Source organism: Humulus lupulus, chromosome 2, assembly GCF_963169125.1.
Source record: "Humulus lupulus chromosome 2, drHumLupu1.1, whole genome shotgun sequence".
NCBI lineage: Eukaryota > Viridiplantae > Streptophyta > Magnoliopsida > Rosales > Cannabaceae > Humulus > Humulus lupulus.
Genome location: NC_084794.1, coordinates 236,552,822 through 236,577,696, shown reverse-complemented (window position 1 = coordinate 236,577,696; position 24,875 = coordinate 236,552,822). Strand labels below are relative to the sequence as shown.

The 24,875-nt window shown below is 40.1% G+C and overlaps 1 protein-coding gene and 1 non-coding gene across 2 annotated transcripts; both read right to left on the bottom strand.

Annotated features, from left to right (window-relative positions):
- Nucleotides 1-6,237: 6,237 nt before the first annotated feature.
- On the bottom strand, nucleotides 6,238-6,344 carry LOC133820585 (small nucleolar RNA R71). The gene has a single exon (XR_009886991.1). It is a non-coding gene; the product is annotated as a small nucleolar RNA R71 (small nucleolar RNA).
- Nucleotides 6,345-19,261: 12,917 nt separating this feature from the next.
- On the bottom strand, nucleotides 19,262-22,437 carry LOC133819079 (pentatricopeptide repeat-containing protein At3g23020). Its single transcript, XM_062252241.1, has one exon. It carries the CDS (start codon nucleotides 22,134-22,136, stop codon nucleotides 19,551-19,553), a length of 2,586 nt encoding a protein of 861 aa, XP_062108225.1. The 5' UTR covers nucleotides 22,137-22,437; the 3' UTR covers nucleotides 19,262-19,550.
- Between the last annotated feature and the right edge of the window lie 2,438 nt (nucleotides 22,438-24,875).

The following is a 24,875-nucleotide window of genomic DNA, read 5'->3' as shown; positions in this document are numbered from 1 at the left end:
TATACATGAAAATAAATAAAGATCCTGTATAAGCTAATCCAACAGTAACATGTTGTCACTTGTTCATGAGCATATTGAGTTTTCTTGTTGGGCTTCGGCTCACGGGTGCTACGTGGTGTAGGTAAAGGCAAAAGAAAGCTGGACCATCCTTGAGTTGGAGAGCTTAGGTGACGATGTGTACATATGCGGTTGCTCGACCACCACGACCGAGGGTTTAAAGAGGAACTAGGGTTAAACCCTATTTTGCCGCTTAGGTTGACTGGTTGTAAATATTTTGCTGTAATTAACCTTTAAATTATATTTTTGGGATCCCAGTGTATAAAGTAAACGTTTTAGTGAAACGTTACATCTTAACCAAAAATTTTAACCCTAAACCGCTAATCATACTTAGTTACACGATTATGGCCAAATGACTTGATTAGCCAATTTTGCACTATTGAAAAGGCACACCGTAATGGTCCCTGGAGTTTAGGGCGTTACACTAGGCCTACTCCACTCATGACAAGCTTTGTTTCCTAGGTCATTCTCTGTGAGACACTATACTCTGTGAGGTTGCCCTAACCCCATGCCCCTTGAGTAATCAAAGACTAGTCTATGTTCACTTGTCCAGGCCATGGAGCGGGTGCTCTATGAGTAGTACAAATAGAATAAAAAAGGAAACTAAAATATAAGCAAATTATTTTAAATTCTCTACCGTATTTTTTCTACACGATTTCCATTACTTGTGCTCGGAGGCTACAAAATGATTACGGGATTTAATAAAAAATACCATGCTCACATCACTGGTAATACTAATGGAGATGCTCAGCATTCCAGGCATGGGGTATCGACTCCCCACCCGGTCGGGTAAGTTTGTAAGTCCCTGGACATACAATGCTCATGACTTGGTACAGACCTTCCCAGTTAGGGCCCACAACTCCAACACCAGGGTCTCAGGTGGCTAAGAAAAATCTTTGAAACACCAAATCTTCGACCCCAAATTTTCTATCCTTAACTTTGGAGTTAAAATATCTAATTACTTTTTGCTGGTAGGAAACTACCCGAATCTCATAAGCTTCCCAGAGCTCCTCCACTAGGACTAGAGACTCCCGGAGTAAAGTGTGATTTAGGGTCGAATCATACGTATCTCTTTGGTGCGTGGAGATTGCTTCCTCAACTGGGAGCATGGCCTCATACCTGTAGGCCATGGAGAATGGCGAGTGGCCGGTGGAGGTCTTGGCAGTGGTGTGGTAACTCCACAATGCCTTAGGCAGCTCATTAGGCCAAGCTCTTTTTGCCTGCTCCAGTCTTTTCTTCATGGTGGCTTTAAGCGTCTTGTTGACTGCTTCCACTTGCCCATTTGCTTGTGGGTGAGCTACGCAAGAAAAACTTTTCACCACCCCATGTCTTCGACATAAATTTGTGAAGAGCTCATTGTCAAATTGTAGGCCATTGTCAGAGACTATCTTCCTCTGGAGCCCGTAGCAATAGACGATATTCTTGATGACGAAGTCCAGTGCCTTCTCGAAGGTGATGGTGGCAAGGGGTTTGACCTTGACCCACTTTATGAAGTAGTCGACCCCCACAATTGCATATTTCACTCCTCCTTTCCTTGTGGGAAATGAATCGATAAGGTCGATGCCCCAGACTGCGAAGGGCCATAGACTAGTCATCTAAGTGAGCTCAGGGTATGTTGGTGAAGCGTTGGCACTTGTCACACTTCTTGACATAATCCATCTCATCACCATTCATAGTGGGCCAGAATTATCCTTGTCTCAAGATTTTCTTGGTGAGGCTCTGCCCCCCAACGTGGTCCCTGCCAAAGCCTTTATGTACTTCCCGGAGTATAAGACTAGCTTCTTGCTTGGACACACATCAGAGAAAGGGCAACGAATATCCTCGCCTGTACAACTTACTTTCCATGATATCGTAAGCAGCTTCTAAGCTGCTTTCTTGTCTTGCGACAACTCATTTGATACATGGTACTTCACAATGGGCTATATCCAGCCGTCTTGGGGCTGAACTGCTTCTACCTCCTCGGGAGCTAAGATGCTCGGAGCGGCCAAGTAGTTAATAGGGACTACATTGATTAACTCAATATCCTTTGTGGTAGCAATCTTAGCTAGGTCATCAACATTAGAATTATGTTTCTGTGGCATTTGTCGCATGGTAAACTTCTTGAATCTATGCAACATTTCTTGAGCTTTCGCAAGATAAGCAGCCATCTTTGTCCCCCAGGCCTGGTACTCTCCAAGCACTTGATTGACTACCAACTACGACTTGTTGAAGATCTCGAGGCCCTCAGCCTTGAGCTTCAGGGCTACTCGAAGCCCAGTAATAAGTGCTTCGTACTCAACCTTGTTGTTGGAAGCATCAAACCCAAACCTCAGGGTAATGTGGACCATGTGCCCTTCAGGGGAGACCAAGATCAGACCCGCTTCGGCTCCGTTCTCATTGGAAGACCCATCCACGTATAACTTCCATGTAAGCCCGACCATTGGGGCATCCCCAGATCTTTCGTGATTTCTCGTGCACTCGCTGGTGAAATCTGCCAGTGCCTGCCCCTTGATGGCAGTCCTCGGGTGATAGGTGATGTTGAACTGACTCAGTTCAACCGCCCATTTAAGGAGTCTCCCAGATGACTCTGATTTCTGAAGGACCTAGCGCTAGGGATGGTTAGTGGGGACCTTGATGGGATGCACTTGGAAATAGGGTCGTAATTTTCGAAAATCCACCATTAGAAAAAAATTTAACTTCTCCATAAGTGGGTATGTGGACTTCACCCCGAGGAGTCTCTTACTTGTATAGTACACAGGGTGCTGCACCCGGCCTTCTTCGCGCACCAAGGCGACACTGATGGCACTATTTGACACAACCATATAGAGGAGGAGGGGTTCTCCATCTATGGGCTTTGAAAGGATCTGTGGGTTGGCCATGTGTGCCTTTAACTACTGCAATGCTTGTTCGCACTTCTTTGTCCATTTGAACCTTTAACTCCCTCGGAGTATATTGAAGAACGGTATGCATTTGTCAGTTGCTTTGGAGACAAAGCGGCGTAGGGCAGCGATTCCCCCGGTGAGGCTTTGAACACCTTTATGGTTGCGCGGGGATGTAATTTCAACCAACGCTTTGGTCTTCTCAAGGTTTGCCTTTATTCCTCGAGCGCTAACAATGAAACCCAAGAACTTCATAGAGGCGACTCCAAGAGTTCACTTTTGGTGATTCAACTTCATTTCGAACCTGCGGAGTATTGTGAAAAATAATCCTTTGGGAATGCCTTGTTGAGGTCGGAGAAATCTATACAGGTCCTCCAGGTTACATTTGGCTTGGGCACTAGGAATGGATTAGATACCCATTTCAAATAGTGAGCCTCTTAGATGAACCCATTCGTGAGAAGCTTGTCCACCTTGGCCTTCAAAGCCAGCGCCCGGGTTGGGTTGATAGTCCTACACTTTTGCTGGAATGGAGCGACATTGGGATCAATGTTCAAGGTGTGGCATATGATATTCGGGTCAATGTCAGTCATGTCAGAGTGAGACCAAGCAAAGACATCTTGGTTGTCCTGGAGAAAGCTCACCAACGCTTCTTCGACATCCACCTTGAGGTTTTTTCCAACCTTGGTTTTCCTGTTGGGGAGGGAGGCATCAAGAGTTACCTCCTCGAACTCCTCCATGGGCTTGATAGCCCTCTCTTCTTGAACCTGAGGGTCCAACCCCTCGGCTTGAATAGCCTGTACCTCCATTTCCTCGGGAGGAGGCTGCTCTGGAGCTGCTGCCTCGATCACCATTACTTGTTGCTTGAGGGATACGTTGTAGCACTACCTGGCCTCCTTCTGGTTTCCATGGACTATGCTGATCCCCGCATTTGTGGGGAACTTCATGCACAAGTAGCGAATTGAAGTGGCCGCTCCAAATTCTACCAAGGCTGGACGCCCCAAGATGGCGTTATATGCCGAGGAGCAGTCCACGGCAACAAAGGTGCAATACTTGAAGGCCTGATGAGGCACTTACCCGAGTGTAACAGGCAGCTTGATTTGCCCCATCAAAATGAGCCCTTCCCCCAAGAACCCATATAGAGTCAAGGTGCACTGAGACATGTCACTCGTGGTTAGCCCAATTTTCTCGTAGGCTGACTTAAACATGATGTTCACCAAAATCTCGTTGTCCACTAGGATCCGAGCCACCATCATATTGATAACTTCATTTTAGTGTCGCTTTAGAATGTGTTTTTGTGGTAATCTTGAGTCTTTATGTGTGTTTTGTGCAAGATTATGCTTTTGTTTGTCTTTGATGTAGGTTGGTGCGGTGAATCATGAGAAAAATGTAAAAAGAAGAGAAAATGGTGGAAAAACGAAGTTCTTGGTGGTTGTTTGACTCAAAATGATGCTAAGGACGATTAAAAGTCAGTTTGTGATGAAGAGACGAGTTGAAAGACCTAATTTGAGAAATAATGAAACTAGAGTCGCGACTTGAGCTTATAAGTTGCGACTCTAGGCAAGTCAGAAACACATGGGTACTGGAAGCAATTAGTGCCACGACTTGACCTTATAAGTCGTGGTGCAAGGGAAAGTCAGAGGCTATGCAAATGGGACATTCTGGACACGGGCCGCGACTTGAGATGCCTGAGTCACGTCACCTGAAGACTTATGCAGACTCGGAATGCTTTAGAAATTGACACGGGCCACGACCTAGAGAAGGCCAAGTCACGGTCCGCATATGAAAAACAAAGCTTTATTGATTTTTTTTTACTATAAATTCAGATTTAGGGTTTAATTAGGCCATTAGGTAAGATTTTAATTACGTTTTTTAGAGACTAATTTTGATTCTTAGACTAGTTGCTTTGCATTTTTATATTTTTCTTTCTTCTTCAAGTTTTTGAATCTTATGTTTATGAATTATTATTTTGTTGATTTAGTCATGTTTGATATGAACTAAACATTTTTATCTAGGGTTATTTGTAGTCACTTGGATTTCTATCTAATTAAATTATGATGTTCTATTGATTTTTCTTCTCTATTCTAATATAGATCTATATAATATGTGCCTAATGCTAGTAAATACCTAATCAATATTTGCTTGATTTATGATTTTGATTCAAAATTCAAAAGATGAGAATTAAATATGCTATCATTATATAGACATAGGTTGCATATTGGACGAAAGTACCTGTATGACTTGTTTAGTAATTAGGTTTCCATGCTTAATGCGTTCTATATGTTTAAGTTTATCACAGAGATGTAGAAAACCTGCATATAGGTTGAGATCTTCTATCTTGAAAAAGAATAGGAATCGATTTTATGTTAACCTGCTATTAGAATAGAAAGAAAGAAATTTAGAGCTAATTAATAAAATTAGTAGAATGAAAAGTTGATGAAATTAACGCCCTAGGTCTTTTTAATATTGATTTTCATCATTTAATTAGTTATTTTTGTTCATAGTTATTTACAATTTTAAAATTAAATTCATTCATCTAAACTTTGTTTGCCAAATAGAAATTTAAGAACAATTATTGGTATTTGGGAAATAGTCTTTGTGGGAAAGATACTCTACTTTATCATCTATATTACTTGAATTGATTGCGTGCACTTGCGTATATATATTTTCACGATCAAGTTTTTGGCGCCGTTGTCGGGGACTTCATTTCCAATATCAAAGTTAATTGTTGTTTGTTCTAATTTGGTTTTATTTATTTATTATTATTGTTTTACACTTATTCGGATCAAGGCTGTATTGTGTTTCAGGAATTGTTGGTATATGCGAGGAAGTAGACAAAAGGAAATCATACCAATAGATCTTGAAATTGAGAGAACGTGCAGACAGAACCGAAAGATAAAGAAAAGGCTGGACTATGCCATGGCTGAGAACGCAAATAATGTTGTCAACAACAATGCAAATATGGCTAATGCAGCTGAAGCCGATCCACCATTAAGAAACTATGTACTCCCTACTGTTACGGGGATACATTCAAGTATTCCTCTTCCAACTATTGAGGCAAATTCAGATGGTACAGAATTGTGTACAATTTGGGGGGTTACCAAATGATGATCTGAATCTCCATATCACAAACTTTTTAGAGCTATCTGCGACATTCAAAATGAATGGGGTGGGTAATGATGCTGTAAGATTAAGATTATTCCCATTTTCATTAAGGGATAGAGCTAAGAGTTGGTTGAATTCATTACAAGCCAATTCTATAGTTACTTGGGAAGATTTGGCTAAGAAATTCCTTGGTAAATATTTTCCTCCTGCCAAGTTAGCCAGAATAAGAGGAGAGATTAATAATTTCCATCAGCTGGATGGGGAGTCTTTATATGATGCATGGGTACGATTTAAAGAGTTACAAAGGAAATGCCCACATCATGGAATAGAGAAGTGCCAGCTAGTTCATACATTTTACAATGGTTTGAGGGACAATACAAGGACAATAATAGATGCAGCATCGAGAGGAGCATTTATGAGAAAAAGCGCTAATGAAGCATATGAATTATTGGAAGAGATGGCCATGAATAACTATAATTGGCCAACTGAGCGTGAGAATAAGAAAGTAGCGGGAGTCTTAGAAGTTGATCCAATTGCGCTATTGACTGCTCAAGTAGCATCTTTAACCAAGCAATGCAAGTACAGAATGTCATGAGTTGTGAGATTTGTAGGGAACCACATTCTTATGAACAATGCCCGAGCACAGCTAATTGCTCAACAAATGTGAATAATATGCCTTTGGAACAGGGATAAGTTATTGGTAACTTTTCGAGATCTGCACCCAACACTTCAATTCCTATAGTCCTGCTTGGAAAAATCACCCTAATCTGTCTTGGAAAAATAATCAAGGGTTACAACCGCAGTATCCATAGTACCCACCTCAACAACCCTCTCATCAACCGACTTATAGATTACATTCTAGACCATATTATGATCCAAACCCACGCCCATCTCATCCACCACCACATCCTCAAATGAACCCACCAACAATTCAGCTAGACCAATTAAATTAATTCATGATAGAGACAAGATCTTCAATCAGGAGTTTGGAGACACAAATAGGTCAATTGGCTAAAATGTTTTCTAGTAGACAGCAAGGGAATTCACCTAGTTCCACAGAGGTAAATCCTAAAGAGCAATGTCAAGCTGTCACTCTAAGGAGTGGGACTAAGTATGATGGACCTACAGTGGATGACAAGGGGAAAAAGACAGGGGATCAACATGTTACTAGTCCAATAAAAGAAGAGGTTACTGAAGACCTTCCAGAGACAGAAAAACCAAAATACACCAAGCCTACACCAAGGATTCCATATCCTCAATGATTTTGAAAGGCTAATCTTGACAAACAATTCTCCAAATTTCTTGAGGTATTTAAGAAACTTCACATTAACATCCCTTTTGTAGAGGCTCTAGAACAAATGCCTAGTTATGTGAAGTTTATGAAAGAGATATTGTCTAATAAGAGAAAAATGGAGGATTATGAAACTGTTGCATTGACTGAAGAGTGTAGTGAAATTATTCAAAAGAAGCTTCCTCAAAAGTTAAGAGATCCGGGCAGTTTTACTATATCTTGCACCATTGGGAATTTTCATTGTGAGAGAGCTTTATGCGATTTGGGTGCTAGCATAAATTTAATGTCGATGTCTGTATTTAAAAGGCTTGGTTTGGCGGAAGCTAGACCCACTACTGTTACTCTTCAACTGGCTAACTGTTTATTAACACATCCCAGAGGTATTATAGAGGACGTTCTAGTAAAGGTAGATAAGTTTATTTTCCCAGCAGATTTCATTATATTAGATATGAAGGAAGATGAGGACGTGCCTATTATATTGGGACGATCGTTTTTTTCCACGGGGCAGGCATTGATAGACGTTCAGAAGGGCGAGTTAAGGCTTAGAGTACAAGGTGACGAGGTTGTTTTTAATGTTTTTAAAGCCTTGAAATATCCTTCAACTAGTGACAGTTGTTTTAGTGTTAGTGTATTGGAGGAACCAAGAAAAAGGGTCCAGTCTATTGAGGATCCACTTAAGTTGAGTTTGATTGCAAGTCCTGAAGAGTGTGCTGGTACTGAAGCCAATGAGTATGTTAAGTGGTTTAATTCATCAGGGAAAATTTATAAAAAGAAATATGAGGAATTGGGGCAAGTGCCTAAGAGACCTCTCCCATCTATTGAGAAGCAACATGTTCTTGAGTTAAAAACTTTACCTGATCATCTTAAGTACGCTTATTTGGGTAAGAATGACACTCTCTCAGTTATTATTTCAGCTTCATTGTCTATGATTGAAGAAGAGAAACTTCTTAGGGTCTTGAGAACTTATAAATTAGCAATTGGATGGACTTTGACAGATATTAAGGGTATTAGTCCTTCAATAGTGATGCACAAGATATTAATGGAGGATGATAGTAAGCCTAGTATTGATGCTCAGAGGAGGTTAAATCCTTCAATGAAAGAAGTGGTAAGGAAAGAAATTCTTAAATGGTTGGATGCAGGGGTAATTTACCCAATATCTGACAGTGCTTGGGTTAGTCCTGCCCAGGTAGTTCCGAAAAAGGGTGGTATGACGATGGTTAAAAAAGATAATAATGAACTTATTCCAACTCGTACAGTGACGAGGTGGAGAATTTGTATTGACTACCGTAAGCTAAATAAGGCCACCAGGAAAGACCATTTCCCTTTGCCTTTTGTAGATCAGATGTTAGATAGATTGGTAGGTCATCCTTATTACTGCTTCTTGGATGGGTATTCTGGGATACCATCAAATTCCTATAGCACCGGAGGATCAAGAAAATATTACCTTCACATGCCCTTATGGAACATTTTCCTTTCGCAGGATGCCATTTGGGCTATGTAATGCTCCCTCCACCTTTCAAAGATGTATGATGTCTATCTTTTCAGACATGGTGGAAAAAAGTATTGAACTTTTTATGGATGACTTTTCAGTCTTTGGACCCTCTTTTGATGGATGTTTGGATAATTTGGAAAGGGTTCTAAAAAGATGTGAGGAGTCAAATTTGATATTAAACTTGGAGAAATGTCACTTTACGGTGACAGAAGGAATAGTCTTGGGCCACAAGATTTCACGCCATGGAATTGAGGTAGATAGGGTCAAGATTTTGACAATAGAAAATTTACCTCCACTAGTGTCTGTTAAAGGGGTTCGTAGTTTTTTGGGCCATGCTGGGTTTTATAGGAGGTTCATAAAGGATTTTTCAAAAAATTTGAAGCCCTTATCTACTTTACTTATGAAAGGTGTGGTATTCAACTTTGATTCTGATTGTTTAAGGGCATTTAACACACTGAAGGAGAAATTGGTATCTACTCTGATTGTTGTATAACCAAATTGGGAACTTCCTTTTGAATTAATGTGTGATGCTAGTGATTATGCAGTAGGAGCGGTTCTTGAACAACGAGTTGACAAGGTATTCCGAACGATTTATTATGCTAGTCGAACCTTGAATGATGCTCAATTAAACTATGCAACTACTAAGAAGGAATTACTTGCAATAGTCTTTGCATTTGACAAGTTCATGCCATATTTAATTTGTAATAAGGTGATTGTTTACATAGATCATTAAGCTATTAAGTACCTTAGGACCAAAAAAGATGCTAAACCTCGCCTAATTTGATGGGTCCTATTATTGCAAGAGTTTGATATGGAAATTCGTGATAAGAAGGGGACATAAAATCTAGTTGCAGGTCATTTATCTAGTTTGGAAAAAGGAGAAGAGCATAACGATGGAGAAGAGAATAACAAGGAAGATGAGAAAATTGATGGAAATTTTCTGGACGAACAATTATTTTCAATTGAATGTGAAGAGAAGCTACCTTGGTTTGCGGATTATGTCAATTATTTTGTAGCTAAAGTTGTGCCTCCGGACATGTCAAGACAACAACTCAAATAGTTCTATTCGAAAGTTAAGCATTATTATTGGGATGAGCCCATTCTTTTTCGTCATTGTGCTGATCAAGTAATTAGAAGATGTGTCCCAGAAGAGGAAATGATTTCCATACTTACTCACTGTCATACTTTGCATTGTGGTGGTCACTTTGGAGGAAAAATGATAGCAGCAAAAGTTTGGCAATGTGGGTTTTATTGGCCTACATTATTTAAAGATACTAATACCTTTGTTAAGAGTTGTGATCGTTGCCAAATGACTGGTAGTATATCAAGACAAGACCAAATGCCAATGACTGGAATCCTAGAGGTTGAGCTGTTTGATGTGTGGGGAATAGATTTTATGGGGCCTTTCTCATCATCCTATAATAATAAGTACATTTTGCTGGTAGTAGATTATGTTTCTAAATGGGTGGAAGTTGCAGCAACTCCTACTTGTGATGGTAAGGAGGTACTTAAATTTCTTCATAAGAATATTTTTACTCGGTTTGGTACTACAAGAGCCATTATTAGTGACAGAGGCAGTCATTTTTGTAACAAATCATTCACAGCTCTATGCTCTCATTATGGAGTTCATCACCGAAAGGCTCTATTTTATCATCCATTTGCTAATGGTCAAGATGAAGTGTCAAACTGGGAAATTAAAAGTATTTTAGAGAAAACTATAAACACATCAAGGAAAGATTGGTCGAAAAAGCTTGATGATTCACTGTGGGCATATCGTACAGCCTTTAAGACTCCAATCAGTATGTCACCATATCGGTTGGTGCTCAAGAAGGCGTGTCATTTACAAGTTGAACTTGAGCAACGAGCTTATTGGGTGGTGAAAAAGCTAAATGTTGCTTTATTTATGGCGGGACATAATAGGCTTCTTGAGTTGAACGAGCTTGATGAATTTAGAAATGAAGCTTATGAAAATTCAAAGATTTATAAAGAAAAGTCTAAGGCTTTTCATGATAAAAGGATAATTAGAAAGGATTTCCAACAGGGAGATAAATTTGTAGCGTCCCAGAATTTTACTTAGCTAGATAGTAGTATTAGTAGTAGTAGTAGTAGTAGTAGTAGTAGTAGTAGTAGTAGTAGTAGTAGTAGTAGTAGTAGTAGTAGTAGTAGCTGTAGAATTTTAGTTTTCGTGGATATTGGTCAAAGTTGGGATTTAGTTAGAAACTCGTAGAAATAGTTATGGATTTTATAAGTTTAACCTATGGTTTAGAAATGTTAATTTTATCATAAGGTTTGATTAATGAATATAGTCCTAAGAATATTATTTATTATAACCTAAGGTTTAGATAGAATAATTAAGAGCGTGACACTTGTCACAAGCATGTTTATTAAGGATTTAAGTATTTTTGATGAATAGTTTTATTAAAAGAAAGATCTAGAAGCTCTAGAACCTTCCATTATCTGTTAGGATCACGTTTTACTCAGTCAAAGTAGTTTTTAATCAATTTCAAATTATCCTGAAATGTGCAAAAACGTGTTTGAAATATCAGCGTATGACGATATATCACAATTATAGGGGCCGGTATATTGCCTATGATTGATACGGAAAATACGTCGACTTTGCACGAACAAAACCACAGACCCTTGATATCATGGTAGGGGTGATATATCGCCTACCCTAGGCGATATATCGGCTCCAGTGGCCAATTTTTGAATTTCGTAGAATTCAGAACTAGAAACAACCCTCAACAACCTTGACTCGTTCCTGAACATTTTTGGCCGAGTTCTGGGTGTCTGTTGAACAGATAATTCAAATTTATTCATTTTTAATCATTTATTTATTAATTGAAATGGGAGTTAGTTTCACTCCTTGAACTCTATAAATAGTACCCTTCACTCATCCATTCTATTCATCATTCAAGCATAGTTCAGAGCCTGCATGCTGCTAAGATTATTCTAGAGAAAAACACTAGGGTTTTTACGTTAAAGCTTTCAAATCTAAAGCTTTATAATAACTTGGGAAGTAAGTTTTTGTGTGATTTCGGTGTTCGAGGTATAGATCGAGGTTCTAAGCTATCCAAGGTATTCTTTAACTTCAGGTTTAGTTCACTATAGTTTCTATTATTCTTTCATTTTCTTCAAATCCTAACGTGTGATAGTGACTTTTGGTTAGGTGTTCAATTCCTTTGAAACATAAGGATTTTGGTAAGTTCTTATCTCGATGGGTTAGATCTTCTCTTCAACTTCATTTCTTTAGAAACTTATGGTTTCTTTATGTTTGGTTTTAGGAGTTTCAATCCCGCTCTTGTCTCCAATATTCCAGTTTTTGGTAAGGAAATTTAGATAGTTTAGTATTTTGACTTAGTTTATGATATAGTTTATGTTTGTATGACCTAACATTTCAGGTACAATAAAGGGGTAAGTGTGTCTGGACCTAAGGTGTCCAATGATGTATGACAGACTATGTCCGGTAGGCTCAGTTGCCAAAACTTTATGACGGACCTATGTCCGGTGTGTGACAGACTTTTGTCCGGGGCTTAATTGCCACCCCTAAATAAACACTTATCTTTTTATTATATCTGGCTTGTTATTATAGTTATGATTATGATTTACGACCTATGGTTTATGATCTATGACTTATGACGTATGACCTATGACTTATGACTTAGAGTATGATTTATGATTTATAACTTAGATTATGATTTAGAATTATGACTTAAGTTATGATATGATCTAGAGGTTTGTGTCTGTATGACTTTGGTGAATTTATGTTATGTTTGATTATATGAATAACTTTTGTTTGTATTTTCCTTACTAGGCTTAGAAGCTCACTCCTTATGATGTTATTATTTCAGGCAATTAAGGATAGAAAGGCCGGTGGCGAGTGGAACCTAAGAGCTTCGTGATGTACTCGTGGGGACCATATAGTCGAGGAAGATCAAGCGGGCCTATTTATTTATTTTTATTAAAGAAAGTTTATTTAAATGTTGGTCATTTTTATGTTAAAGACAATTATTTTATTTTTAAAACCATGGATCCATGTATGTACTTATTTTCAAGTTTTATTCAATAAAAGATCAATATTTATGACTTATAACCCAACGTTGTGTTCTCGGTAATCTATGAGAAATTAGGGCGTTACAAAATTGCTGTTATTTAATTGTAGATTGAAGCTGTTTCCAGGAAAACTAAAGTCTAGATGGTCGGGACCCTTCACAGTTGTTGTCTCATTACCTTATGGAGTGGTACAGATTCATAGTGAGAAAACAAGAAATTTTAAAGTAAATGGTCAGAGGTTAAAGCATTATTTGGAAAGACCGGTGGAAAAGTGCAAATCTGTGATGGTTTTGGAACCCCTTTAAATGGGGTATTCAGCATCCGACTAAATGACATTAACAACAACGCTATAGGAGGCATTCCTATACTTTTATTTTAGTTTTAGTTTTTATTTTTAATTAGTGGACAACTTTATTTAATTTTATTTTGGATTTGTAAAGTTTATTTATTTTTAGTATAAAGTTTGTAAAAAAAAAAAAGTCGTGCAAATCGTGAAAAAAGATGTTTTTCAATTAGTCTTCAGGCCAAGTCCCGACTTGAACTTATAATTCACGGCTTTGACACAAGTCAGAGAGTATGAAAAATTGATGGAAGGGGTGGGTCGAGACTTGGGCTTATAAGTCGCGACCCTCGGCCAAAACAGAGACCATTTAAGCTTTAAAAATAGGGGCGGGCTGCGACTTGATGAGGCTGAGTCACAACGCCTGCGATATTGAAATCTGGGAAATTTGATGCGGGCCGCGACTTGATAACTTCATTTTAGTGTCATTTTAAAATGTGTTTTTGTGGTAATCTTGAGTCTTTATGCGTGTTTTGTGCAATATTATGCTTTTGTTTGTCTTTGTTGTAGGTTGGTACGGTGAATCATGAGAAAAATGTAAAAAGAAGAAAAATGGTGGAAAAACGAAGCTCTTGGTGGTTGTTTGACTCAAAATGATTATAAGGACGATTAAAAGTCAGTTTGTGATGAAGAGACGAGCTAAAAGACCTAATTTGAGAAATAATGGAACTAGAGCCGCGACTTGAGCTTATAAGTCGCGACTCTAGGCAAGTCAGAAACACATGGGTGCTGGAAGCAATTAGTGCCGCGACTAGACCTTATAATTCGTGGCATAAGGGGAAGTCAAAGGCTATGCAAAGGGGACATTCTGGACACGGGCCTCGACTTGAGATGCCTGAGTCGCGACGCTTGAAGACTTATGCAGCTCGAAATGCTTTAAAAATTGACACAGGCCGCAACCTAGAGAAGGCCAAGTCGTGGCCCGCATATGAAAAACAAAGCTTTATTGATTTTTTTAACTATAAATTCAGATTTAGGGTTTAATTAGGTCATATTTTAATTACGTTTTTTAGAGACCAATTTTGATTCTTAGACTAGTTGCTCTGCATTTTTATATTTTTCTTTCTTCTTCAAATTTTTGAATCTTATGTTTCTGAATTATTATTTTGTTGATTTAGTCATGTCTGATATGAACTAAAAATTTTATCTAGGGTTTAATGTAGTCACTTGGATTTCTATCTAATTTAATTATGATGTTCTATATAATGTGTCCCTAATGCTTGTAAATACCTGATCAATATTTGTTTGATTTATGATTTTGATTCAAATTTCGAAAGATGAGAATTGAATATTCCATCATTATATAGACATAGGTTGCATATTGGAGGAAAAATACCTGTATGGCTTGTGTAGTAATTAGGTTTCCATGCTTACTGCCTGCTATATGTTTAAGTTTATCACAGAGATGTAGAAAACCTGCATATAGGTTGAGATCTTATATCTTGAAAAAGAATAGGAATCAATTTATGTTAACTTTCTATTAGAATAGAAAGAAAGAAATTTAGAAATGACTAATAAAATTAGTAGAATGAAAAGTTGATGAAATTAACGACCTAGGTCTTTTTAATATTTTAATTATTTATTTTTGTTCATAGTTATTTACAATTTTAAAATTAAATTCATTCATCTAAACTCTGTTTGCCAAATAGAAATTTAAGAACAATTATTGGTAATTGAGAAATAGTATTTGTGGGAACGATACTCTACTTTATCATCTATATTACTTGAATCGATTGTGTGCACTTGCAGATATATATTTTCACGATCACATATTGGAAATCTGGCTCTCGACCACCAAAGGATCATGGTGGGGAAAATGAACCCTCCAAGCATCGTCCTTGGGGAATGCGATGACTTGGTCAGTTATCCTAGGCATCTGTGCTGACAGCTGAGCTAACGCTAGCACTTCATCATCATGATTCATGGCTCACGCATATCTATACTGCGAACCTCGGGAGGTACCCCCATGTGAGGTCCTCCGGAGATATTTCCCACTCTTCCAGTCACTGGGGGAGGCCTGTGGACTATTTGCTGTTGTGGAGTTGTGGGTACTGTTCCCGGAGCATGGGGAGTAGCCTGCTGCGGAGGCGCTCTCGCGGCCAGGGACTGAAACGGACGTACACTGCCCCGAGCATACTGATGCTGATTCCCTAGCTTGATGAGGTTCTCAATATCATCCTTGAGTTGTCGACACTCGTTGGTGTGGTGCCCCACGTCATTGTGGAACCGACAAAATTTGTTGGGATCTCTCATCTCCTTGTTCCTCCGGATGGGTTATCGTTTCCGGTAGTGGACGTGCTGCTTTGTGGCTAAGAAGATGTTCTCCCGAGACTCCAATAGGTTCTTGTACTCGAAGTATTGTGAGACATACCTATCCTTGAGGACCACTCATTGTCTTGTCGACGCTGCCCCAGTTCCCTTGGGCTTTCTGCTCTTGCCTTTGCCCCCGCGCTTACTTCCGTTGGTGGTCCTTCTTGATTCAACCGACTGGGCTGGAGCCACAGTTTTGGCACTGAACGCAGGCTAAAAAACACTGTATCCAGTGGGGGGGGGGGTCCATATCCCTTCGAAGCGAGACTGAAGCCAGCAGGAGGTATGGCACTAAAGCCGACTGACTAGACAACAGGGCTAAATTGTGGAATACCCACCACATTGTGTTGGACAGGATTTTAAGGGGGTACTAGGTCCCTGGAGCCACCGGAGCAGGGAAAGCGACGGGTCCACCAAATGCCCCAATCTGGGCATCCTCCCAATTTATGTATTCTTGTGCTCGACGAATGAAGTCGTCGAGCTTGTGGCATCCTCTCCGTTGGAGGTCATCCCACAAAGGATATCTTGCTCGGATGCCTGCCTGCAAGGCCATCAACTGCTAGCCGTCGTCGACCATCTTGGTCCTAGTGGCTTCCTCTTTGAAGCGCTTGATGTAGGTCTTGAAGGTCTCGAGGGGTCCTTGCTTTATGTTGGCCAAGGCGTTGGCCTCAAAGCTCACTTTTCTACCCGCTATGAATTGTCTTTGGAATGAAGAGGAGAGTTGGTGCCATGAGTGAATGGACCTTGGTTTGTGCTTCTTTAACCATTCATCTGCCAGACCTGTCTAGGTCAACGGGAACACGTGGCACGTTGCATCCTTGGAGTCACGATGCACTGACATCAATTGGTTGAACATTGACAGATGGTCAGTGGGATCCATGCTACCATCATAAGACGTGATGGCAGACATCTTGAAGCCTCTTGGCAACGGGGCTTCCACTATGTGGGGAGCACACGACTCCCCATCCTCGTCTTCCGAGTCGTAGTCCTGGTCTTGTCTTCGGGCGAACCAAAGCATAATCTTTTTCAAGCTCTCCAATTTCGGGTGGAGAGGGTTGCGATCTTGATTGGCACTCTGTGCCAGGTGTTCTCTCTTCTGAGCATTAAGATCATCTCGGAGGTCTGGTTGACCTCTCTTTCCGGGGTTGCTCCCGGAGGCTACTATACCCCTACGAGCATTTAAGTCATCTTGTAGGTCTAGTTGACCTTGGTGGCAACCACTGTCCTTAGGATACCCTACTTTGGTCTCCCCATCAGATTCGATGTTTTCTTTATTAACAGAGATGTTGAAGCCTTGCTCTCGGTGAATGGAGACATACCTCTAGTTGGCCCCTGGGCCACGATGACTGCAAGACTGGCGAGGTGCTGAGGCGATACCTCCTCCAGGCCTAGCGTGGCCTGTCTCGGCGCGTCTAGGTGGAACGCTTGTGGCACCCCGAGCACTGGAGGCCTGGCGATGTCCTCGGGCACCTTCCCCCTTTTTCTTACTTGCTGGCCTCGGGGCCTTGTTGTGTTCGGGGGCTCGACAAACCTTCTTCTGCCTTGGAGCAAGGTTGTCAATGACTTTGCCCTTGCCATGCTCTTGTGGCACAGGTGGGGCTCCAGCTAGGTGTGCAGGTGGCACACCAGTTGGCAGATCTTACACCACGACAACGGGGTGCTTGGGAGGCATACCTGTTGCGTTAACAGGTGGCACTCCAGCTGGGTGCACAGGTGGCACACCAGCTGACTGCCTAGACGGTACTTCGCCATGCGGGTCCACTCGCAGCCCTTGAGCCCCAAAAGTGGCCCTCTTGGCGTTAACCATCTCTTGCAAGGCACCAATATTCCCTCCTGTGCATCGAGTTTTGCTGCCGGGTAGCCACCTGGTCGCGGAGCACCACCACCTCTGGTGGATCCTCTGCGTCCATCAGTTGAGGATAATCCTCCTCATAGTATTCATCACCGCCTCCGTCGCCTATGCCGTCATAATCGACATTTTCGTCATAATCCTCCTGGACCATCTCCGAGAGGTCTTGTGGAGGTGGACGACTAGTTTCTCCACCCTTAACTCTGGTGGGAGAAGCTGCGTCGTCTGGTGCGTTCTGTCTAGTGGTCACCATGGTCGTTTTTCTTCAAGCTTTCTTCAGGCTCGCAATAAAAGCACCAAAATGTTGAATGCCTTTTTCGCTATCAACCTAACTAAGAACTTGACAAAAATAAGAAGAAAATGATACAGAGATTTTACGTGGTTCAGACTATAAAAGAGCCTAGTCCACGAGTCTTTGATATTAGTGAGTTAGAAGCTTGTTTGAGCAAGCTTCAATAGAGTCTCAGACAACGTATATATTACTATGGGTTTACAATGCTTTTTCTAGCCAAAAAATTATGAACCCCTTCATGAGCAATAGATGGAGTCTAAGATTGTTGAGCCTAAGAGTGTGCTAAGCCAATCTATGAGTCGCATACATGAGAAATAGATCCATCCAGAAATTTAAACAATAATTAAATTGATTGTAAAAAAAAAAAAAACTTTTCATAAAAATAGGCTAAAAATATATGTATCAACATCATTGCATAACTGTAAATAGTTCAAAATTCTAAATATTGTATAAAATAAGATAAAATTAATTAATTTTAAGTTTATATAAATATATTTTATATTTAAAAAAACTTAAATATACTCAATTAGGTGCGCCTAGTTTAAACTTTGGGGACAAAAAATAGCCTTTGTCCCTCTCTCGGCAAGAAATTTCTATATAACGATACTTTTTGTTAAGATTACAACCCTGAGTGGAACAAAGTTCTAATATATGCATTAGAGCTATTGGTGGTTGTTAATGAGAAGAACTAGCTCTTAGCACGAACTTAGTTTTTCTTCCCTAGTTTAAATTTTGCTGGTGTTTTAAATTAATTTGTAAGTGCATCTATGGTAACGATTAAAAGGTTATTGTACAATACATTATAGTAATTGTTTGAATAGTATGATTGAATTTGATACGATTGGATTATTTTTATTAGGTGATTTTGTTATAAAATTGAGGAGGGTATTTTAAAAAAAATAATTTAACAACCTAATAATCCCTGTAGCATAAGATAACTTAACTCCATTAAAAAATTTAGAATAATTTGATCATATCCAACTCTTCATATTTATGTATTTAAATGGTAAAAAAAAAAAAAAAGAATTACAACTATGCATCCAACTTGTTTTCTAATTTATTGTTGGCAAATGATTATTGCATTTTTTCTTTTATAATTTTTTTAAATCCGATTCTACTTTTCAAACATAAACTAAACTATATGTTCAAGTCTATTTTTCCACAAATTATGATCCCATAACCCAAAATATTCATTTCTTGTTAATCTTGTTTTCATTTTTGTATAATAGAAATGTATCACTCTATACGATTTTTAGTTCTTTCGAAAATAATTGACTATGGACATTCAAAACTTGTGTTAAAATAGTTTCAAATTGTATTCTTGAAAATAATATCATGTCATTATGTATAAAATTTGACTATAAACTCTTGGAAACTTCACTTCATCTCTTGATATTGTTCAAATTTATCCCTACTAACATTTAATTAAAAATGAAGTTTTATTTAATGAAAATCCCTTCATCCGGTGTTTTAAGCATCTGATTTTTTTTATTAGTTGTTCCAAAACAATGAAAGAAACCTTATCATGTTATAGTTCCAAGGAATGAAGTGTAATTGACTTATTATTTTTACTGTATAATTGTTAGTATTGAATCTTGTTATCTGTTTTATCAGCCATTAATGGTCTATCTCAAGTACTAATTTAAAAATAAACAAAGGGAGATACAATTGGATATACAAGCACATGTACTATTCAAGAACAAGATCATACTACTGCTACAAGTAGGGTTACTTATACAAATTTTTGTACCTCAGTCTACTCTATACAAAGGTCTATCTTCTACCGTACAAACTATGCAAATTCTTCAATCAAATCCCTCTGAATTTTCATCTTTTTAACTACAAATTGCAGCCTTGTATCTTCCCGCCATGCTTGAACTTCTGTTCGCAATGAGAATAGCTACAACTAATCACAATCATCCACTTGGACTACAGAAGAAAGGGCTGACACCCATTTCTGCAATCCAGCTTGAGCGTTCTTCTTTGTCATTACTTCAAGTTTTCCAACAGCCTGCTTTGAAACCCCGGATTTCACCAGAACGATACCAAGAGATTTAAATGTAGAACCATCAGGTCGAACAGAAGCTTTCATCATTTCTTTAAAGGTTCCTAACACCTCCTTATATCTACCACACATAGCATACAATCCAAGAACATGGTTGTAGCTTAGTAATTCAGTTAAAATTCCTAGTTCTTTCATTTGCTTTGCGATGACAAAAGCTTCTTCAAACCTTCCAAGTTTCTTGTACATGCACAACATCATTGCGAATGTGAACTCATTTGCAGCCCCCTTTCTCTTCAAGCTCTCGAAGATTTTTTCTGCTGGTTCAACCATAGATCGTGCCGTATAAAGGTCAATCATACAATTCGAAGAATAGATAGCAAGACCCTCCTCTTCTGATGACAGAAGTTCATATGTATCTTGAGCTTCTTTCAAAAAGCCAACTTTTGAATAGAGCTTGATCAAGGAATTGTATATAACTGTGTTCCAAGGTAAACCAGATTTTTTCATTGAATCAACATAACCAAGAGCTTCCTTAACACAGCCAGCATCAGCAAAAGCATTTATCAATATTCCAAAGATTATGACATCTGGCTTCACATCAAATCTAACCATCTCCTTATATAGTTCCTCTGCCATTCTCAAATGACCCAGTTTTGTAAAGCTTGAAATCACAGCGCAATACAGGATGCAATCACTTACCAATCCAGAATTTTGCATCTTCAACAGATAGGATTTTGCTTCATGCGGCATGCCAGCACCAGACAAAATTTGAATGAGCGAGCTGTAAGTACATTTGTCTGGAACAACATCACGAGTCTCCATGCTATCAAACAACTGACATGCTTTATGATAACATTTCCCTACCCCATAAGCCTTAATCATCACATTGAATTCAAGGACGCTTAGTTTCTTTGCTTCTTGGCAAGAATAAAAAACATTTTCAGCCTCGGAAACATAGCCACGCTCTCCATATGCATCAATGTTGGCAGAATAACACTCAGAACTCATTCTGCCAGTAAGATGAAACCTTCTGAACCATAACCATGATTTCTCAAGGTTCTCAGATTCTATATACATCCTAGTCAAAGCTGATTGGGTATATTCATCAATCTCAAGGCCCCTATGATCCATCTCTGATACAAGGTCTTCAGCTTCAGAAACCATATGCCTTATAGAGTATGCATACAAGAGTGTACGATAACTCACAGGGTCTGGCTTTAGGCAGGCCTCCTTCATCTTCTTGAAATACTTCGTTGCCATATTTATATCATCCCTCTTTGCATGAAAGGAGATTAGAATGTTATAGGTTCTTGTGTCTGGTGGACACCGAAGTTCCTCCATCTTCTGGATCAATGAAGTCACCTCTTCTATCTGGCCATGGTTGCCACAAATATGAATCATAGTGTTGAAAGTAACTGTGGTCGGAGCCATTCCTTCGCTAAGCATCTCTGCAAAAACTTTAGATGCTTCCTTAAGTTGTCCAGCTTTCCCATACGTGTCAATCAAAGTGTTGTATGTATGCGAACTCAAACAAACATGAGAATGCAAACCAGTCCCCATTTTAGTGGAACCATTCATGGTTTTACTCTCTTGCCTCAGCTGTTCGCCCAATGACCATTTCTTGAAAAAACCCTCAGCTTTTTGAAACTCCCCTGCCTTCTTATACAGTTGAACAACAATTCCCATAGTTACTTCATCAGGTACCATTCCATGCTTGTTCATTCTCGCCAGCCAAAGGAGTGCCTCTTCCTTAAGCCCGCCTTTGCTATAAACATCGATTAAAGTCCCATAAGTCGAATTTATTGGTTCAATTCCTTTGACTTTCATTTCATCCCAAAGACCCTCAATATAGCTCCACTTCCTCGCTTTCCCAAGTTTCCTTAGCATAATGTTGTAGTGAATTACATTCAATTCATAACAACCCTTTCTCTTGAACCAATCAAAGATCTCCAAAGCCCTTTCCCAACTCACCTGCTCTTTCAAAATAATGCTCCTTTCTTTATTGTTAAGATTCCCTTCCCAGGGCTGTAAAGCCTTGTCCAAATCCTTAACTTCATCTAAAGCTTGCAGGATTGCCGGAATACATCCTCCATAAGACGCCCATTTCGTCGAACACTTGGCATGCACTTTCTTTACCACCCCATCTTGTCTACCCCTCCTAAATTTTCCATTGCCCTCGTTCTCCTTCAAAGTTCCACCACTATCCCAAGAGTTTTCTCTCCTTTCTCTATCTGGGTTTTCCACCAAACTCTGTTTTTTAAACTCTCGACGGCCACTGCTAGCTGTATCACGAGTGGGTCTGGGGAATTCAGCAAACCTCTTTTTAAACCCTTCTCCATCGGGAGTTCTAGCAACCCTTTGCTTCCTATCCTTGCTAATGGTCTCAAGTTTTTCGAGAGGAGAAACTGAGAGTTTTATATTGGGTACAATCTTCGTTGAACCCAACAAGGAAAAGCAACTGGGGTCCAGCTGAAGCTTGACGAACATTCTTTAACAAATGAAAAATGTGCAAAAGACTGTAAACACAGACGAAAGCAGAAAGATTCAAAATTGTCACATGCCCTGTAAAGGGGTTATGGTTATGGATGCTGTTGAGTACAGTATTTTTAGAAAATGGAGGGAGTGTTCGGTTCGGTCTTGTTGCTGACTGTTGGAGTTCGAGAAGACAATAATGACATAGGACTCACGTGCTGCGTGTGGCGTGCTCCTCCTTTGGCACACCCACATGGTCAATTTTGCAAGTGAACATATTTTGGACCTTGATCATTAGTCAAGTTTTACACTAAGCAACCTCGTGAGGTAGCTTAATAGTAAATTTTTTTTTTTTTTTTTTTGTAATTTTTGTAATTTTGTAATTATGCATGTCTCTCAAACAAAAATCATACAAAAATCATATATGTTACTAGGAAGACTTTGTATGCCTAGAAGACTTTTTAAGGGGAGGTGACCTGGTGATTTAGGGAAGCACCATGGCCACCAGCAAATATGGGCTAAAGCTATGTACTCCCTTGCTCTATCAAGACTATATATTAATAAAACGATGTTTATCCATACTTGCTCGTGTATGCTTCCTTATTGCCTATGTGTTACTTGTTTGTTGTCTTTGTTGGGCCATTGCGTGCCACTTGCCTTGTTGTATGCTTTGTGTTGTGTGGACGTTCCACGGAATGACTTGTTTTGTGCTTGCTCATACTTCGTATTGACGGTATGAACTCGTCAACGATTAAAGGTTAGAAAACTCAAATTTTTATACTAAGGATAGCTTAGAATCAGATGGAAAGAACTTGAATCAACAGAAAAACCGGAGCTACAATAGAACAAAGATCATATATTTCTTCAACCTTCCCTCATACAATCAGTTTTCCAACCCCTCAACCTGAGGGGTTGATGCCTATTTATAGGTGGGCTCTATTGGCCCCTGATACAAACAAGTCCCAGGAGACAGGGATGTACGCGGGTACACTGATAGAGTAGTGGCTCAGGGCATAGTGGTGTCTACCCTGACAATGCCAGAGTAGTGGCTCTGGTGTATGGTCGGGGGTGTTCAAGTGGTGCCTCTATTCTCCGTACAAGTTCGTACTGCCACTACTTCTCAGATGCAGATGGCAGGGCCGCGCCTTTGTCCTCCTCGCTACCGTACATCTTGTGTCAGTACACGTGCCTTGTACCTGTTTATACCCATCAATCCATGCTAGACACCTATGGATTATTTGACATACCCGTTTGGTATCTTCAAGTATTCCTCGTACGTATATCGAGGAGCCTCCCAGCTTTATACGTCCTGAGAAGCCAAGGCGCATGAGTGTCTCGTTGGTGGCACCTACCCCTTGAAAGGAACTAGGGCCTCTCCAACGAGACACAAGGGGTTAGTGGCGAGACAGGACGTATACGGGAGGCTTCGCCCTCGCATAGCGAGGCTACCTGGTTGCCTTAGGATCATGTGCGGAGGCGAGGCACATACGAGAGGCCTCACCCTCGCATAGCGAGGCTGCCCGGTTGCCTTAGGACCATGCGCGGAGACAAGGTGCATACGAGGGGCCTCACCCTCGCATAGCGAGGGTGACTGCGTGGGGACGAGGCGCAGGACACGAAGGCACCGAGAGGCTGGCTGCGTAGGGATGAGGCGCGAGACATGAAGGCACCGCGAGGCTAGCTGCGTGGGGACGAGGCGCGGGACACGAAGGCACTGCGAGGCTGGCTGCGTGGGGACGAGGCGCGAGACACGAAGGCACCGCGAGGCTATACCCTCACATAGCGAGGGTGCCTCGCATAGAGATGCAGGCTTGTGCGTGAGTAACCCGCCGAGGGCCCCGCATGGCGAGGGTGGCTCTCTTAGCCAAACCTTTACGATGCTATGTGATGCCCTTATCCATTTATGCGTGTAGAAAGTGGCCAAGTGGGGCTCCCGCCCCTTCGTCCCTCTAACATGTGTCTCTTAGTATTTAAGGGACCTCGTAGCGTAAAGGTATGCCTGAACGAAATTCACCAGGGAAGAATTCCCACATTCACACTTGCCCCCGAGTCAATAAGTACACTTTTAAGTGTGTTTGTAGACTCTTTCTTTTTCTCTTGTTTGATGTGTACGACCAACTTCGATGGACTCAACCTTGGAGCGCTACCCAATGTCGCTTGAAGAAACACAAAGTGGGTCTTGTAGTTGTGTTTCTTTATAGTGTCCAAAGAAATACAAAGACCATCTAACTTTTGGGGGATCCATGAATATCCCTAAGATTGCATAAGGACTAATCATTCTCAATCGCGAATCCCAAGGCTACTCATACTCTTGATCTCCACCATTCATATGGATTTGAATCCAATGGCTAGGGGGCCTTGACTTTCCTTATAAATACCCCAAGGCTTGGAGCCATTTCTCCACACCAAAACTTGCCTAGCCTAGTGGTATTCCCTCCAAACCACTTTCAAGAGTTCAAAGGTGTAACGCCCCGTATTTCCCTAATGCGGTTTAATGGCTGGATTAGTAGGCCAGGAGGGCCATAACTATTTAATTATGCCATCAAATGATTATATGCATGTTTATGTGAATTATATTATAATATGATGTTATATGCATGCATGTGGGTCCACATTTGATTATTAGGGTGTTTTGGTAATTTTGCCCGTTAAGGGTATATTTGTATATTTGGGTGCATATTGTGATTTGTGAATGAGATTCCATTATTATGGAGATATATTCAAGCTATTCGGCATGAGACAAACTTATATTAT

Coding starts and splice junctions, on each gene's coding strand:
- LOC133819079 (XM_062252241.1), bottom strand. CDS start 22,136: ATGTTCGTCAAGCTTCAGCTGGACCCCAGTTGCTTTTCCTTGTTGGGT.